General features: G+C 44.8%; 1 protein-coding gene across 5 annotated transcripts in view; it reads left to right on the top strand.

Moving 5' to 3' along the window:
* Nucleotides 1-12,492, top strand: part of ARHGAP25 (Rho GTPase activating protein 25) — an 86,805-nt gene that overhangs the window by 63,433 nt on the left and 10,880 nt on the right. For all 5 annotated transcript variants that reach the window (XM_014566066.2, XM_014566068.2, XM_014566069.2 and 2 more), the window contains 3 exons: nucleotides 3,012-3,219; nucleotides 8,110-8,242; nucleotides 11,130-11,203. In XM_014566066.2, the coding sequence (XP_014421552.1) occupies nucleotides 3,012-3,219; nucleotides 8,110-8,242; nucleotides 11,130-11,203 (415 nt within the window). The remainder of the gene's footprint in view (nucleotides 1-3,011; nucleotides 3,220-8,109; nucleotides 8,243-11,129; nucleotides 11,204-12,492) is intronic.

The raw sequence follows: 12,492 nt of genomic DNA on the forward strand, positions 1-12,492 counted from the left end.
CACTGTGCAGCGGGGTGTAAGGAGGAGCTTGATTCCAGATCATCTGCCTGGGGGCCTCAGAGATGGAGCTCACGTTCGGTTTCATGGCTCTGCCGTCTCTGAGAACACCATTCCATCATGTTTGGGACATCGTTCCCTATTGGGATCCGGAAGGCCCCTTGAGCCCAAGTTTCAGCTGCCCTGAAACACATCTGCCTCTCAGGACATTTTACAAATATCCTATTGTCTATGTTTATAGTTAGATCATTTCAATCATTTCCCTCCAATTTGGGGAGAATAGCTATTGAACTCTTTCACAGACAAATAGAAACCCAATTCTACATCGTTACTGACATGCTCTAATTGTTTCTCATTCTCTTGCATGAGGTCATTTCATGTTCATAACTTGATAATAAGCTTGTTGAAAGCCAGAGCCACATCTTGTTAGCAAAACGCAGGTCCGACTGCTTGCCGATCAAAAGCCAATACAAAGAGAGGCACGTGTGGGTAGAAAGGAAATCTGGCTTTATTCTGGAGACTGGCATCTGGAGGTGGGGAAGAGGAGGGCTCCTGTCCAAAGACCAGCTCCCTACCCTGACAATCAATGGGCAAGAGCTCTTAAAGAGTCTCAGGGTGTACAGGAGGTGGAGGGAGGGGGCTACATGCAGAGGAGCGCAGTCAGCTCTGACAGTCATCTCAAAGTTAGTCATGCTGATGGTCTGATCCGCAGCATCGTGATTCTTGCAAGTACAGTTAATCTTCAGTTCCAGGGTTGGTCTGTTCTCATTTCTTTGAGGCCAGTTCTCAAAATTGTGGCAGCTTATGCCACAGCTACAATCTAGTTACCACACAGTTAGCTTCTTCTGTCTGGTGGGGGTTTTACCAGCTCAAAGGATATGGTTCAAAATATTATTTATAGCCCTTGAGGAGGAACTACGGGTCCTTGACTCTGTTTAATGGCCAAACTATTATTATTTTGTTTTGCTTGACAATTTCCCTTTGTTTCTGTATTTTCTTATTTCTCAGATTAAACTTATTCTTTGACTAAAGTTTTTCTACAGACAAGAGGCAGGCAGAGGACGAGGAGGAGTGGGGATCCGCCCTGGGAAGGCCCCATAGGGTCCTGCTCTGTTTCAGTCTTACGGTCCTCTGTCTGTATAGCCATCCCGCCTGGCCGGCTGCTGGCACATACAGGGCACTCGATAGATAATAAGCGTGAAGTTGAATTCATTTCCTGAAGGGGTCCCTACTAGTGTTTAAATGAAAGAAGTGACAGGATTGTCATTAAGCATGGAAAGCACTTGCTTAAAGATGGCATAATTCGTTAAGTAATTCAGCAAAATTGGTTGACTGTCTGCCTTGGGCCAAGCTCCATGCTAAACGCGGGGATAGAACCAGACTGAGATGGTTGAGAGGTCACGTGACTGATGAGGGGAGAAGCAGAAGCAGGGAGGGCGGGGGAGCCTACAGTCTTGCAGAGAACACAGCACATATAGATAATAATAGCACAGTGGGAAAGAAAAGTGTGGAACACGAAAGGAATTGGGATATTACCGAAGGGATACGGATGCACAGAGTGGGGATGGAGTCCTTCAGGGTGGGTCAGGGAAGACTTGGCAGAGGTGATGATAGTGAGTCCGGCCAAGGAAGACATAGAACCTTAGACGGGGAAGGGACGGATGAACAGACTGAGGGCACGAAAACCCGAGAGCACTGTGGGCTTTCAGAACATCAGGCCAAGATGCCTTTGGGGGCATGGCCGGAAGTCAGGCCAGAAAGGTAGGTGGGGGCCAGGCCGAATGCCCCCTTAAGGAATGCTGGCCCTGGTTCTCACATTTCAACCACAGACATATTTAACCAAACAGTCTCACTGGAGTGCTGTAGGTAAAGCAGACAACAGTCCAGCGGGCACGCCGCGGGGGTGGGGAAATTGTCCAGCCAGGTGCTGGCAGGGCTGGGTGGAGCTGGTCCACGCACGCTTCGCTGGAGGCAGTGTCATCTGGCAAAATAGTTTTGGAAAGCAATTTGCATACCGTAGTCATCCAAACGTTCAAACCACTTGACCTCGTAATTTTCCACGTGGGAATTGGCCCTCAGGAAATAGTTCGAAAGAAGGAAAAGCCTGTCTTCATCCATCCAAATGTTAATGAATTAATTAAGCACTTAATCAGGCATTGTACATCGCACGATATACATTCCAGGAACTCGGCTAGCGAGTGACCACGTTCTCACCGGGGCAATGGTAATAATAATAGAGTGTAGAAAACAGTGTAAATTTTTTACAGTACTGCGGTGGTTTCACACAGTATGAGACATCCATGCAGTGGATCATTATGCCTTAATGCTACAAAACTCAAGCAGCATTCAGAATGACCCATGGCTAAGAGCGCATTCTCCTGAGTTTGCGGCCTGGGCTTGAGTTCTGACTGTGCCGTGCCCCTGACCTTAGCAAGTTCATTAGCACCTCTAAGGCTCGATGTCTTTAATAGTATGGTGGATATGACAACACCACGCCCTCAGGTGCTGCGGTCAAGGTTAAATGAGAAAAAGTGTGCAAAGTACTTAGCATAATTCCTAGCACACAAGCACTCCGTAAAAGGGAGCTGCTACTTTTTAATTTAATTTAATTTAATTTAATTTAATTTTATGTGTATATATTTATTGAAGTGTAGTCAGTTTACAATGCTGTGTAAACTTCTGGTGTACGGCACAATGCTTCAGTCATACATGAACATACATATATTCGTTTTCATATTCTTTTTCACCGTAAGTTACTAGAGTTGTTATTTTAAACACAGTAAATGTGGATAAACAGAAAAAGACTGACAGACTGCTACGAGTGTACAGCCCCCAATTTATAGCTCCAGGAAATATTATGTGTGATTTGTCCCCTGTATTTTGTTTAGAATCCCTGCAGTAAAACCCCTGAAGTCTCAGGCCACAAAGAAAATCGAGAAATGGATAAAGCACGTTGATCTATGAGTTCTTCCAAGGGGGGGTTAGAGTGATGGTCTGCTTTTTCCTCTTCCCAGCGGTGTTCGGCCAGCGCTTGGATGAGACAGTGGCCTATGAGCAGAAATTTGGCCCCCACCTGGTGCCCATCCTGGTGGAGAAGTGTGCAGAGTTCATCCTGGAGCACGGCCTGAACGAAGAGGGCATCTTCCGACTGCCTGGGCAGGACAACCTGGTGAAGCAGCTGAGAGATGCTTTTGACGCGGGGGAGCGGCCCTCCTTTGACAGGTATGCTGTCCTCGCCTCACCTCCCCTGGGCCTGGCTTGGCAGAGAGGACCTCTCTCTACCAGTTGAGCTGTGGGACTCGCACAGACGCTTCCAAACGCCCTGGCTGGCAACAGAAAGGGCCTTTTGTTTTGCTCAGAATTCAGTGTTTGGGAGCCTGGAGCTCAGTCCGAGGAGTGTGCTGATCATTTATGTGAGAGGTGATGTGAACTAGAACTTGAGCCTTGCTGGGTGGCCAAGAGGTGTTTTGGATATGGGGGGAAGGGGAGTAAGGGAGAAAGATGGGACTTAGATCAGGGCTGAGCTTGGGAGCAGGTGCGGGATGGGGAATCGCCAAGCTGGCTAAACAGACTGGGTGTGGGAGATACCGCACCACGTCTGTATCTGAGGGCTCCGATAGTCTTCCTCAGCTTTCCAGAAATGGCCAGAATCAGCAGGGAGGGTGTAGCTCAGTGGCAGGGTGCAGGCTTAGTATGCATGAGGTCCTGGGTTCAATCCCAGTACCTCCATTAAAAAAACGGAATGAATGAATGAATAAACAAATAAATAAATAAACCTAATTACCTCCCCCCACAGAAAATAAAAACAAAAAGCACTCACAGAAATGGCCAGAACCAGAACTTTTGGTTAGTTTGGGAGACCACAGTCCTGTGCAATTTTGAATTTGGTTCTAAGCCCAGGGGGTACATACTGACATCTTGGCAGCCTGGCGTTCCCCCAGTGCCCCTCTGAAGAGGTTGCCCAGCCCTGTTTGGGGCTTTTCAGGGGCAGTGACATTTCTTCCACCATCCCCCTCCCGCCCCACCTCCTGCAGCCACCCAGACAAGGTATTCTGCTCTGCCATGCTAGCTCCGCCCCCACCAAAACCCGATATTGGACACTCTCTGCCTGTTGTGCAATGCTTGCCCTGGTGGCCTGCATATGCTTGTCTTGGTGGCAAGAAAGAGCCATTGTTCTTTCCAAATCAGCAGCCCGTAAACCAAGATTTAGTTAGGGCCTGAAATCTATCCAGTTTCCAAGGATTGAAATCCCACAAGAGCTTATTTAGGACCGAGGAGTAGGGCTGATCCTGGGAGAATCGTGAATCGCTAAGCGTCATGCTGTGTGGACGGTCTCACCCACCATCTCCCTCACCTCCCACTGCAATCACCACGGATGCCTGCTGTCCCTTCCTGCAAAGCATCCAAGCATCACTGAGACCCGTCTGTTTCTCTCCATTCTCACAGCCGCTGTCTTAGTTTGGAGCACTGTATGTCTGTCTTTGCTGTCCTTGGCATGCAATAGGTTAATTTACCCAGGTATTTGGACAGGAGAGCACCAGGGGCAATTGTTACTGGAACTGATGCAGGTTACGAGCATCAAACTGACAGAACATTCAGCGGCACCAGAAATCACATTTCATTATCGGGCACCTGTTCCATCAAGCCTACCATCTTCACACTCACTTTTCTTCTTATGTTTTTAATTAGCTTTGCGTTGATCAAAAGATACAGATGGGTGGTTGCTAAAGCAATGAGAATAGTCAGCCAGGAGGAAAAGAAGTGATTGACAGGTTTGCTGAACACCTGCCCGAAGGCTGAGCTTATGCACCTGTAAAGTCAACCTGGGTGGTGGAGTTGAAGTCTTTGATTCCTGTGAAATATTTGGGGCTGGAGGGAGGAAAGGGACCACGCTTTGTCAAGAAAGCTCCACTCCCAGAACCGAAGGGAAGGGTTTACACATCCAGAAGTAGAAAGGGTCACCTGGGGCTCTTCAGGGTCCTCCCAGGGCCGACTCTTGGGTCCACGTGGCCCCTGGGATTATCCATCTCGATCCTCTATCCTGGTCATGTGTGCAGTACCAGTAGGAGAGCACCTCAACTGCCTGATCAGAACGAATCAAGACAAAGATGCCCTTACTTGGTAGACGCTAGAGCAGGTGTACCTGGCTCTCATTAAATATATAAATATGAATTTAAAAATTGGAGTTGAATTGAGTTTCTACTGGGCAGGATACTGCCACTACACAAAGCGCATACACTTCCGATACGTATATTTCTGTGGAAAAGGACACGGACCCGCCACATGTTCAGGTCAGTGCTACAAGGGAGGGTCGGCAGGGCCACGTGAGGGACCTTGGCTAATTGATGGGGCAGGCGTTGAACTCAGAAGCCACCTGGCTCCCTACTTGCTCGTTGTCCTTGGTTAAAAAAAAAAAAAAATCATTTAACGATGTTCCATTAGGTTAGAGGTAAAGCAAACTCAGGAAAAATCATACTGGAAATTTGGACTGTAACCATGACATCTGAGTCAGCCTGTGTATAGTGGGGGCACAGACATTAAACGGGAAATTTAAAGAAATCACCGTATAGTTTCTGTTGTGCTAAGTGCTAAATAAACAAGTGTGAAAAAGCGAATGGCACTATAAGAACTTAGAATAGGGGCTTTTAGCAGGTCTCCCCTCAAAATATATCATGTAGACTGAGACACAAAACACTAGCATGAGGAGTTAGTCGGGCCAACCGGTGTCATCGTCCCCCTGGCAAAATGAACGGGGAAGCTTTCCGTGGCTGTAAAATTCCAAGATGGCTAATTGGCCTTTTTTTTTTTTTTTTTTGATGATAATTTTGAAATATCTATACTATATCTGTGGTTATAACCCTTTTCTCTTTTCCTTTCTTTTTTCTCTTTTCTTTTCTTTTTTCTCTTTTCTAATGTTGGCTTAGTTTCTCCTGATTGAACTTTCTTTAGCATTTGTCTTTTTTGTTGTTGTTGTTGTTTCTCTTGGAAAGTTTCCGATTCTTGACGAATCATCTCTACTGTTTTTCTCATTTTGAGTTCTCTATTTTCTACCTCGGTTCTGTGGCTATGTTTTGAGTATAGGGCGCCGTGCCAGGTCGGGGACAGTGAGTCAGAGAGTGGAGGCGGGAGGTCAGATGGGGCTGGGGCAGAATCCTGGCAAAAGATGATGGCCCTTGTGAAACAGGGCAGTGAAAGGAGGGGTGGGGCTTAGAGGGTTTAAGGGACGTTTTCATAGCAGGATGAGGGGATTTGCGTACTCAGATATGGGTAAGGGAGGAGCTTCAATCAAATCAAGACCCTGGATTCCGATTAAGCTCACTGGGTGGACCGCGATGCAGGGGCACCAGGACAAAGGAGATTTTAGGACATGAGGAGGATGCGGCTCCTGCAAAGTGTCAGCTGGTTGTCATCCTGCCATTTTCTGGGAACTTCTCTTGCATTTTGATAAGGGGGCTTTGCTGGGGGTATTTTTAGGCAGTGATTCAGCAGAGAAGACTTTTCCAGAATGCCACCTCAAGTGAATGGTCCCCATCTCTGATTTCTGAGGGCAGCAGTGGAGCAGAGGCAGCCTTCTGTGCCTGCTAGAGAGAGAGTTCACAGGCTGCAAAGGGGGAGCCTTTTCAGAAGACAGCTCTGATCACTCGCTGTCAAAAACAACCAAAAAGAAAACATTTACATGGAACATCAAGACAGAACTCCACAGTCAAGCCTTGCCGTTCTGGTTTCTGCTGCCTCAGATGCTTACCCTCTCCTCCCTTGCCCAGTCCCGCTCCAGGAGGTAATCCTCCTGCCAGCTGCTTCTGTATCTCCCAACACTGGAGCCCAGAAGACACTCAGATCATCTGAACTTCTTACGACATCACAGTGTTTCAAAATATTACTGCGTCTGTCTCTTATCAAAGACCAGTTTTTCTTGATATGAAATAAACAAATATTTCTTCACTGAGCTTCCAGTACATGGTATATTCAGACTCATTTTCTCTTATGGAGCTACAGAATAAATGCAATAGCTCCATCAGCCAGGGGTCAGCAGACTTTTCTTAAAAGCCCACGTATGAAATATTTACGCTTTGTGGGCAGACAATCTCTGCTGCATCTGCTCGACTCAGCTCATATAGCAAGAAATCAGCCAAAGACAATATAAAAGAACGAATGAAGCATGGCAGTGTTCCCACAGCACTTTATTTATGGATGCAGAAATTTGAATTTCAGATGATTTTCACATGCCATGCAATATTCTTTTGAGTTTTTTTCCCCAACCGTTCAAAAATGTAAAATCCATTCTTGGCTCACAGGCTGTACGACTAAAGGCAGTGGACCATGACTTACCCAGTCTTTCCTCTGTCCTCCAGGCAGTCACATGGTGCCAGCCTCAGGCTGTGACTCCTTGTCATTCTTCAGATCTTGTCTGAAGAGTCTCCTCGACCTCCCCAATTCTGCATCAAGTGTCCCTTTTTCTGCATTTCCATGCGGTCCCAGGTCTTGGACTTCCCTTGTCATCACAGTAACCAGATGGAATTGCGATGACTTGAAATCATGAGTCTGCACAGCTCTGTCACTCCATAAGGACAGGAGTCCTGTGTGTCCCTCAGGTTCCCTGGTGCAATTCCAGTGCCTGACATAGTATCTCGCACCTAATAGGTTCTCTCAACCCTTGTTAGTTGAATAAATGATTGTGTAAATACATGAATGAATCCCAGAACTATTTTAAGCTCTCTGAGAGATTAGAGAGGAATCAGTGGACCATAGATATAAAGGAGTTATCACATGAAAAATTAGAGACTAAGTAGAGAATGCTAAATTGTGATGTACTGAGTGGCTAGGAGAAAGAAGAAAGCAATGAAGACTAGAATAGTTTAATAGGTTTAATGGAAAAAGTAGACCCTGAACTTATCTTTGAGGCAGTTAGAAGAGATAAAGGAAAAGGTATTAGGGGTTATGATTCCAGAAGGGGGAGTAGCAAAAATCTATTGATTGTTACATCTGTATCGGAATCTACTCCTCTATAAAACCCCATTTGGAAACTGGGATTATATTCAGTAAATCACCAATGAGGAGGTGAGGAGGGTTCTGAAGTTCAGTTTTCAAAGCGCATTGCTTATTTTCTTCCAGAGATACAGATGTGCACACGGTGGCCTCACTGCTGAAGCTCTACCTCCGAGACCTCCCGGAACCAGTGGTTCCCTGGAACCAGTATGAGGGGTTCCTGCTATGCGGGCAGCTCATGAATGCAGATGAGGCAAAGGTTTGTATCTTAATAGGGTTAGTTGTCCTGCCTCAGAATAAGGTGATGGTTACTGAACACTATTCTAGTAGGCAAGCAGCAGTGGGTTAGGGACCCGCATCTTTCTATGAGATACTTTGTCAAACTGGAACTTTCTCAGCAACAAGAGGCCAACGATGCCAGTCATGATGACGGCCCTCATGGGATGTAGCACTCCAACAAAGAATTGGACTATCATCAAATACCCTCAGGTCACTTTAAAATCAGTAAGGGAAGGAGGATGTGTCTGAGAAGGGTTTCAAGCAATATGGCCCTGCTGAGTCCTGCTGGGACAGAAAGACAGAGTGACTAACCTGGAGGGCAGGTGAGAGGTCTGAATGTTCTAGCTCTGTGGTGACCATGGGTGTCAGGCGTGGCTATACAGGGAACACACGTACCAGGGAGAGGAAAGACAGGAGCTTTTCTTTGTTCCTATCAGCCGTGGCTGCTGCAGGGCTGCGGCATCATGCTTGTTAGAGTGCACCGGCTCACAAGGAGGAGTTTTGATCCTTAAATTAGTTGTTTCTTTGAAGGTCTTAGAGTCAACAGCCACCACACTGGGGTCATGTTAAACACACTAACCAACCAGCAAAAGAAACCAATAAAACTCAACTGACAACAGTAAAAGCTTTATGGTTTTTAACCAAGATTTGCAAAACTAAATGGCCCCTGAATGCATCTGTGTCACATTGCTAACGTAAGAGTCTAACTCCCCATTTTGGGGAAGTAAGTGTTTAGCGCTACTGTGTTAAAAGCTTTCTCTGGCAAAGTCGTGCACAGAAAAACTGAACAATGAAGACCCGAACTTAATTTTGATTTTTGCCATTAAGCCAATGATGTATCTTCTGTGAGACTCAGTTTATTTACTTAGGCTGAGAGAGCTTGCTACAGTGATGGAACTCTAACGCATCTGCACTGTCCAGTGTGGTGACCACTAGCCACATGTGGCCACTAGGCACTTGAAATGTGGCTGATGCAACCGAGGAACCAAATTTCTTACTTTATTTTATTTTATTTTATTTTATTTATTTTATTTTATTTTACTTTACTTTACTTTACTTTACTTTATTCAAATAGCCACTATGGCAAGTGGCTGTTGTATGAGACAGCACAAACTTAGACAAATTTCAGAATAACAGGGTCGTTTTGAGGACTAAGGGATACATGTCACAATTTTAAATTGCTGATTCGAAGGGAGGTTTATTGTCTGCTCTACTTCAGATTTTGTTATATAGTATGCTCCCAGAAAAAGTGTATATATATATTTTTCTTTTTTAAATAAATTATTGAAGAGTTTTTGCCCTTGCCCTGGAAGAAAGCCCAGCTGTGAGAACTTGCACCCTGAAAGTAAGGAGCCTCAGGATTTAAGCAGATCCAGGCACAAGAAAAAAGACAATTTCATATTTCAACATCAGGAAAGGAAGAAGCACGAGGAAGAGGCAGCTAGTGCGCTATGGCCACTGTAGCTACTTTCCAACACACAGATTAGGTTGCACGATCTGCTACGGGATATTTTGTATATGGTTTATAAATTTTGAGGGGGGTTAAGAGAATAAGGAAAGTCTTCGTTTATCCAGGTGTATCAGTTCACCTTGGCAAAAGTAGGTGATTTTTTGGAATGAGGTTTAAAAATTGGCTAAAAAAGATGAATGTTACAGGTGGCATCTCACCTCCCCTCCTCCCAGCTTCAGGGAAAGGAAAGGAGGTCCATGGATCCCCACACTGGCAATCAGACTCCTGCCCCTGAACTTCCTCGTTTTAGACCCGCTTCTCACAATTGGTTTCAATCTCAACACATTTGAGAGTTTCTAATCTGTGGTAATGCACATCTGGACAGGGCAGGGGGATCAGAGCCTCTCTCACTGGTGAAAATGCGGCAGGGGTGGTAGCTGGGAGGAGCGAGTCTATAGCAACTTTTGCAAAGAATTTGCATGACTATACTGAAGAGGAAGGAGTCAGTATCTGGTCTGAGGCGGGACAGCGTGTCTCACGTGCCCGGTGCACTTTTATAATCATGACTCTGCAGACAGTGACTGCAGACCCTGCACGCAGCTGTGGGTGAAAAGAACAAAGAAAGCTCGCTGCGCTTCCTCTTCCTGGCACGTGTGTTCTTTGTATGCCTGTGTCTGACATTCATGGTCATCGTGGAGCTAGAACATTCGGGCCTCTCACCTGCCCTCCTGGTTGGTCAGCCTGTCCCTGGGTCCTCGCGGGTTCTAGCAAGACCAGGTTGCTTGAAACCCAAGTTCACAGAAACAGCCTCCTTCTCTCAATACTTTTAAAGTGACTTGTGGGTATTTGCTTCTGGCCCAGTTCTTTATTGGAGCTTCCATCTCAAGCATTTCTTAAGCAAACAATTATTGTGAGTATGGTTATCAAATAGTTCTGGCTCGGAGTAGCTCTGAGTCGGGGAGGAGGGCATAATTACAGACAAATAAAAAAAATACACTGTCCATGTATGTATGTTCATGTATAACTGAAAAATTGTGCTCTACACTGGAATTTGACACAACATTGTAAAATGAAGATAATTCAATAAAAAAAATGTTAAAAAAATAAATAGAGTATTTAACTTAAAAAAAAAAGTAAAATGTATCGGAAATCTTAGAACACACCAAAAAAAAAAAAATACACTGTCCAAAAAACAATGAGCCTCTCCGTGCTATTTTTGCAACTTCCTGTTATAGTTATTTCAAATAAATATAGTTATTTCAAAATAAAAAGGTTTTTTTAAAAAACATACAATACTATGGGAACAGGAGAGACTGCCAAAGTGTTGCTTCTGCAGAGTTGCACCAATTATGTCGCAGGGTCCCCACTGCTGACAAATAAGCAGGCTCATTTACTGGTGTTGAACATCTCTTTCCAGGCTCAGCAGGAGCTGATGAAGCAGCTCTCCATCCTTCCTCGAGACAACTACAACCTCATGAGCTACCTCTGCAGGTAAGAGTCCCCTGGTATCAGCGTCACAATTTTCAGCCACATCAGAAAAATACTCCCTGTTAGAGGAGTGTCTTTGTGAACTCAGGAGATTCTGGTCCAGACCTTTGGAAGGTCAACACTGCTCACATAGCAATGAGGCAGTTTCCTGAGTCCATAGATAACTGAAAAGATCTCCTGAAAATCTGATTGGCACAAAAATTGAACATTCCCCCCCGCCCCCAATAAAACCTGCCCCAGGGCTGCCCAGAGTCCTGGGACATGCAGTGGAACCCAGAATTCTTCTGATGTTTTTAGAATTATCTCCCATCTTACTGACTCTGGACCATAACTTAGCAGCCCAGGGACATTTGTTCCACGTCAATTTTCTCATCCCTTTCTGAGGACCTGCTTTGTGCTGTCTCTGTGGCAACATGTAGTCTGTGATTGACCCAGATCTGGCTGAAGCAGGAAGCCCGAATCTCCATGCTGGATATAGCTGAAATTTATCTTTTTTTTTTAAAAACAAAACTTTCTGTAGTTTCCAGATTTGGAAACCAGGAAAATACAAAATACTGTACATAGATAAAAATTACCCCAAATTCTCTCACCCAGTAAAAATCACTACTAATGTTTGAGTGTGTTTCCCTCTGAATGTTTTTGTCTCTATGAGAGAGCTTTACATGCATCAATATAAATATAGGAAACAATTTTTACACCAAATTAGAAATGAAGTATATATTTGTATCTGCTTCCTTTGGCTAAATGCTACTTTATGAGCATTTTCTTATGTCATATAATAGGATTATAAATGACTCCATAATATTCTGTAATATTTCCTCATTTGGACAACCCATCACTTATTTAATAATTTCTCTGTATTTGGAATTTTATGTTGCTGCAGCCTGCTTATTTAAAAATGGTTTTTGGAGAGAGTATTTAGAAATTCCTTTATTGAACTTTTTAGTTTGTTTTTTTAAAATAGCATATCTGAGAGTTTCATGCCTCAAGTGGGTGGAATTACAGCAAAAACTCATTGTTAGTTTTTGAGCACCTGCTGAAAATCTGAGATGCTTGATGCTGTAATCGGAGGATGAGAGCAAGGAGGCACCGTGAATTCCCATTTCTGAGATCTTCTCATGATTAAATTTTCTTGTCTAGAGACTCAGCTGGGACAGGTGCTGAGCATCTGAGAAAGAAGCCTATAGTCAGGACCGAGGGTAGTAAAACAACCATTTTAGTCCTTCTCATCTCCTCTTAGCTCCCAGAACTGGACCCTGTCTCCTGCCAGTGTGACTCTCCACCCCACCCCT

This window comes from Camelus ferus, chromosome 15 (assembly GCF_009834535.1).
Source record: "Camelus ferus isolate YT-003-E chromosome 15, BCGSAC_Cfer_1.0, whole genome shotgun sequence".
Classification (NCBI taxonomy): Eukaryota; Metazoa; Chordata; class Mammalia; order Artiodactyla; family Camelidae; genus Camelus; species Camelus ferus.